At 54.7% G+C, this 6,000-nt stretch overlaps 1 protein-coding gene across 1 annotated transcript in view; it reads left to right on the top strand.

Moving 5' to 3' along the window:
- The first annotated feature begins 4,047 nt into the window (after window positions 1–4,047).
- Window positions 4,048–6,000, top strand: part of CCNYL1 (cyclin Y like 1) — a 33,664-nt gene continuing 31,711 nt past the window's right edge. The window contains exon 1 of the mRNA XM_032693403.1: window positions 4,048–4,496. Within this exon, the coding sequence (XP_032549294.1) occupies window positions 4,259–4,496 (238 nt within the window). The 5' untranslated portion in view covers window positions 4,048–4,258. The remainder of the gene's footprint in view (window positions 4,497–6,000) is intronic.

Below are 6,000 nucleotides of genomic sequence, written 5' to 3'. Positions count from 1 at the left end.
TTTAGACTCTCATCTTGTTGCAGTTGGTGTGGACAAGAACATAGCCTTGGAGTTGGGAATTTTTCAAGAGCTGTTATTCAGATAGAAGCTGGTAACTATGGTTTCAGACGTCTCCTCTCAGGGATACTGCTGCTCACAGATGAAGGGAGGACTGGTTTTTCATGATGAGGCAAAGGGCTACGGGCTTGTGTGGTTGTGAATGCAAGCACTGAGCTTTCAGAGAGGGAGTTAAATAAAAACATGCTCAAATCTGCCTACACGTAACCATTGCAGGAAATGTGAAGACTTGTCTGAGAAGTGGAGTTCCTTTGAATGCATGCAGACACTGGCTCATATGTACTGGGCAAATGGGCCAAGTGAAGAGACAGAATTACCTTACCTTTAAGCCCACAAGCCAAAACACAGCTGGTAGCACTAATATTAGTCCTGTCAAGCCTGGCAGTCTTCATTTGTTATGCATCCTGCAAATAATTATACATATAGTTAAGCTTACAGCTCAGAAAGCTGCATTCAGTAGTTGGCAGGGCATGTTCCTCGCTAGTATTGCTCCTCTGACCTCATCAGACATGAGGAATGAATCTTTTTAATCTCTGCATATTGGGAATATAGGTTGCTACTCCTTTGGTCGTCATTGAAATCTGAGTTAGGGTTTGTTCCAGGATCCTGCCTGGCCTTCCTTAAAGGCTGTGTAGATTTCTCCTGGAGATTACAGCAACTTCCCCAGAGGGCTTGAATTAGAATTTGCTTCCCACATTTTGGAAAGTTGCTTTCCCTTTTGTGAAAATTAAAGCACCTGTGAGCGAGGAGGGGTTGCTGCCCACTGGCTGCCCTGCTCAGAGAGAAGGGGTGGTAACTGAGGGTCCCACGGCACAGACCGTTCTTCCTTGAGCTGAATGAAAAGGGCTTGGATCCCAGCAGTCTGTAGTAAGCTATTTTCAGCTCATGCATTCATTATTGCCGAGATCCACCATCCAAAATGCCTACTTAAGTAAAATGTGGAACTAGGTACGTGCTGCCCATTGTACACCAAAGTAATTGATTTTTTTAATAATGGAAACTGTCTGATGATTCACTGGGGTAAATCAAGCAAAACAGTAGGAAGATGAGACAGAAAATAGGACGAGAACCAGGACCAGTAATAAATCATGATAGATGGTATTCAGTATATTGCTGTAGCAGTAAGTCAATAGAATGCCAAGCTGCATAAATAAAAGAGAATGTGTTTCATCTCTGCAGGGTGTTGCTTAGGCTACACCTATTAACAGGATCGCCTGGTTCTGCAGACAATACACACAGCAACAGGTTTTGTCATATTATCCTGATAAATCAGATCTGTATTAAGATGTTAAGGGTTACTTTGCCAAAATGAAGGGGGAAATGAATATTCCTCATTAAGGCAGCTAAAGAAAAACATGCACAGATATGAAAAATTACTCTTTAATGGTGTACTGAGGTATGTGGAAGCGGAAGCTTAACTTCTTCTGGAATGACGTGGAGGTGGAAGAGTTTGCTGTTTCTGTGATTTCCAGGGATTAAAGTCAGCTTCCTCTTGCTTAAGACCTACAGGAATAAGGCTACACAGGGAAAGAGACTACTGATTTCTTTCCTCCCTCTGCACGTTTTTATAAATGCTGATACTCACCAACAGTGCTAGCGCAGGGCAAGAGCAACCTTCGTCTCTTCCCCTTTGCAGCATTACACACCAAGAACAAGTATGAGACCCATGGGAAACTTCAGCCTCTGGGAGGCAGAGGAACCACAACCTTCACACTCACACGTGTCTCACAGCAGTGAGACACGTCATGAACTCCAGCCCCTCCAAGTTCCCAGCACTTTTTATCTATCGGCACAAGTATGTGGGGTTTTGGCTGTTGCCCTCGATGGCTGGGCCCTGGTGCTCAGCTGCCTGGTGAGCCACTCTTGCTCTCTTCTTCACCCTTCAACAAGGATTTTCCACTGCCTAAAACCACAGCTTAGGCAAAGGACTCCCTTGAGGCTGCTTCAAAGCCGAGAGTTAGCAGAGGTCCCAGCTTGCTGCTGGGATCCCACCGGGCACTTGCTGTGGCTGAACCTCCCTCCACTGAATCTGGGCAGCCCCACTGCACTTGCTGGCATGGCTGGCATGGCTGCAAGGAACAGATCAGACGTGGTTTTAGGCATGGACACTCAGCATGGCAACTGTCTGGCTGAGATGTGTAGTTTGCCTGTGACTCCCACCACTGCTCTGGATGGAGCAGCTCACCTTTGCTGGCATTGAGTCACTGGAAGGGGCCCAGCAGTGCAGCAGGAGTGCAGCTTTCTCAGCCGCTGCTGCTCTTTAAAATAGTCAGCCAGGTGCAAACAAGGGAGGGTATCACTCTTCTGGTGTAAGAGTGAATTACGCCAGTTTTCATAGTACATAGTGCAGATGCAAGCCAGCTCTTATTCTTGCTTGGGAATTAACTTCACTAAACCACACCAACCCTGTAGCTTCTTCTCTTTCCCCACCATCCTCACCAAAAATCAGTGGGTGCAATGCCAGAGGGAAGAAAACACCTACTTGTGAATGGCTATTTTGTGTGAAGCCCCTTTTTCCCTCCCTGACTCCGGTCAGTTTCCTGTTCCACCCAATGGTTAGCCCCTGGCCCTTCTCAGAACTGGGAGCAAGACAGGACACACCATCCTACAGTTTTCCAAGCAGAGTGCAGAGGCTGTAGAAGGATATTGGGCTGAAGTGGTTCATAAAGCACTGAAAGCAAATATTTTCCAAGGCCCTCCTGTAATCCAGAGTGAGGTCAGATTTCTCTGAAGTAACAGGGCTTTGCAAACTGCCAGTAGCGTGTAGAGAGGCTTAGCTAACACAGTTCAGAGAACTTGCTGGCAAGTGAAAAGGTGTAATTCATCAGTTTGAGGGAATAATCCTCATATAAGATTATAAATCATTTGGTTCGTCCCTTTATTGTGCCTGGGATTAAGTGGCACAGGTTCTGGAAACACAGCATCTATGACTTCCTCTCTTCAAAGAAACTAAGCATGGTTTGCCTGAAAATTCTGCGTCTGTGATCACATGGGAGAGCCAACATTAGGATTTGTCCTACAAAATGGAGTAAAACCCTGACTCTGCCTATCTTTGGAATACCTGCCAGTGTGATAGCAGCGTTTTGTAATACTTTTGTGTGTTCTTAAGTCTTCTGCAGAGCCACTCTTCTTATCAGGGGCCAGAGTTAAATTTTTGTAGCAATAGGGAGGTGATGCATTGCAGAACGATGCACGTTCTGTGTTTATCAGGGCCTCTGACTGTTGTGGGTATCTCGCCCTCTAATCCATCTTCCCTGGAGTGTATTTGAACATTCCAGTCCTCTGAGAAGCTCTCAGGTAGCTGAGAGTCACTAGGCGAAAACGCGGCTTCTGAGGACTCTCCATACAGCCTCTGGGAATCTCAGCAGCCATGTGGAATGCCTCCTTCCCAGGTGCCCGGAGGTAACGCGCACAGCAGCACATGGTGAGTGAGCCCTGAGCACCGCTTGTGCTGCGCTCCGCGAGGGACAGAACCGCTCAAGCCCTCGAAAAGGGGCGACGCGGAGCCCGCACAGCGCGGGGAAGACTCGCAGGGGCAGCGCCGACGCTGCCCGAGGCCCCCCCACTGCTGCGCGGGGGCAGCGCGAAGTAGCGGCAGGCACAGCACTCCTGTTATCACTCCTGTTGCTGCAGTCCGCAGTCGCTCCCCGCGCTGTCCCGGCCCCGTCCGTGTGTCACTGTCACTGTTCCGTCCCACCACTCCCGCAGCACGTGCCCGTGCGGGCAGCGCGCGCCCCCCCGGGGGGGGGGGGGGGAGCCAGGCGGGTGGTGACGAGCAGGGGGCGGGGCCGGGGGCGGGGCCGCGGCCGGCGCTGCGTGTGCGGGTGCGCGTGGGGCAGGCGGGGGAGGCAGGGCCTGGGGGGCGCGGCGGCGGCGGTGGGCGCGTGACGATCCCCGCGCCCATTGGCGGAGCGGCCGTCACGCGGCGCCGCGGCGGGCGGTGATTGGGCGGGCGCGGGGCGGGGCGCGGCCTCCCCTCCGCCCCCCCCCGGCGGCCGCTCGCGCGAGGCCCGCCGGTGTCCGCGCGCAGGAGGCGGCGCGGGGGTCGCGCGGCCGTCGGGGCGGGCGGGGCCGCGCGCGGCCGGGGCGGGGGCGGCGGCGCTGAGCCCGCCCCGCGCTCCGACCCGCCCTCGCCCGGCTCCCCTCCCCCGGCCCAGCCCGGACCGCGCAGCCGGGGCCCGGCGGGGGAGCGCCGAGCTCCATGGGCAACACCGTCACCTGCTGCGTATCCCCGGACGCCAGCCCCAAGCTCAGCCGGGCTCGCGGCGGCGGCGGCGGGGCAGCGCCGGGGCCCGATCGCTGGGCGGACGCGTACCAGGCGGCGGGGGCGGCGGCGGGCGGCGGCGGCTCGGGGGCGGCGGAGGCCGAGTCGGGGGACTCGGATCCCGGCGGCGGCGGCCCCCACCTCCAGCACATCAGCGACCGGGAGTTCCCGGATGGTGAGCGGCGGGGCCCGGCGGGCGGGCGGGAGCGCCGGGCCCCGCATCGCTGTGCCCGTGGTGCCCCCGCTCCGCCGGGGGGGTGCCGGGGGTCACGGACGGCCCGGGGCGCGGCCCCTTTGTCCCGGCGGCGGGGGCAGCGCGGCCCCGCGGGCTCGGCCCGCGCCGCGCCCCAGGCAAAGTTCCCGCGGCTGTCACGGCGCTGGCACAGCCCCGGCGGGTCCGGGACCTCCACCCGCCGGACGAGCCCGGGGCCTCTCGGCGGGTCCTCCCGGGGCGAGGAGCGCCTGCCCTGCCCTGGGAGCGCTTCCCTGCCGGGTCCCCGGGGAGCGGGTCCGCGAGTCCGGAGGGAACGTGGCGGAGCCCCCGGGCGCTCCCGGCTAAGGGGAAGAAGTCTGGCTGCTCCTTTCTGTTTAACTAGGGAGTCGTGACTCAGTCGCAGTGTTCGGGCAGATCGCAAAAACTGCTGCATTTCCAGTCTCTGTTGAACAGGAGGAAGGAAGAGGGTGTGTGGGGAGCAAGGGAATTAGGAATTACAGAGATTGTGCATATGACATCACCGTGGCTGGACGTGGGTAATTTATACTCTGGCTGTGCAGGGCGCTCGGTTATAGCTGCGGACTCATTACAGCGCTGTTCCCTGTCGCGTAGCTCTCGGTGTGCCCGATTTGCTTTCCTTGGGCTCATGGGAAAGTGCGCGTTTGCTGCTCAGATTGCTCCCAGTTACACCTGGGGCACTGGTGCCACACAGACTCGCTCTGTAATGCATCTCCTCCCCAGACGTGCCTCGAGAGAGCTGGCAGGGCTGTGCTGTGCTGTGGGGAGTTACCAGACCTGTAACAGGTTAGGGGTGCTCCTGTCTGGCCGTGTGTTCACGTGGTGCTGTACCCGTACAGGGTAACAGCTTATGATATTCAAAACTTAGTTTAATTAACAAGCGTCTTGCTGTTCCACTTCGTAATTATAACCACACCTATATGATGTCTGTTCAGTTGAAAAAAGGTAGCCCGCCTGGCATCTTTTGTGTACGATGCATACAATAACAGTAATCACTGTCATCCATACCTGAACTGAAGAAAAAATTTTTTGCTGTCAAACTGGCAGCAGCAGAGTGTGAGGAAGCCTTTGGAAATGGAATTATTAAACTTGCCTTTTTCTGCACAGCACCATATGGTGCAGCTGTTCCAGAAATGAGATGGAACAGTCAGCCCCTTGGATCTCTTCTGAGACAGCTGTGCAGTGCAGCAGTAGGAGAAATTATGTTTGCCATCTAGGAGAAATAAACCTTTATTTCTGCAAGAAGATATTACAGAAATCTCTAAACTCGTTAGGGGAGGAGGAGCTAAACTCTGTAAAGATTCTAGTAAGCCAAGCAAAAATGTCTAAGCTTACCAAATCTGCTCAGGAATAAGGGTTCTATTTGTTTGAATCTTTAGTATGTGATCATGTCAGCAGTGCTAAGTAACTAGACTTAATGGTGAATTCATCCAGGTGTCAGAACTGG

The sequence above is a fragment of the Chiroxiphia lanceolata genome, chromosome 7 (assembly GCF_009829145.1).
Source record: "Chiroxiphia lanceolata isolate bChiLan1 chromosome 7, bChiLan1.pri, whole genome shotgun sequence".
NCBI lineage: Eukaryota > Metazoa > Chordata > Aves > Passeriformes > Pipridae > Chiroxiphia > Chiroxiphia lanceolata.
The sequence above is the reverse complement of the archived record's forward strand: the minus strand, read 5'-3'. Positions and strand labels throughout refer to the sequence as shown.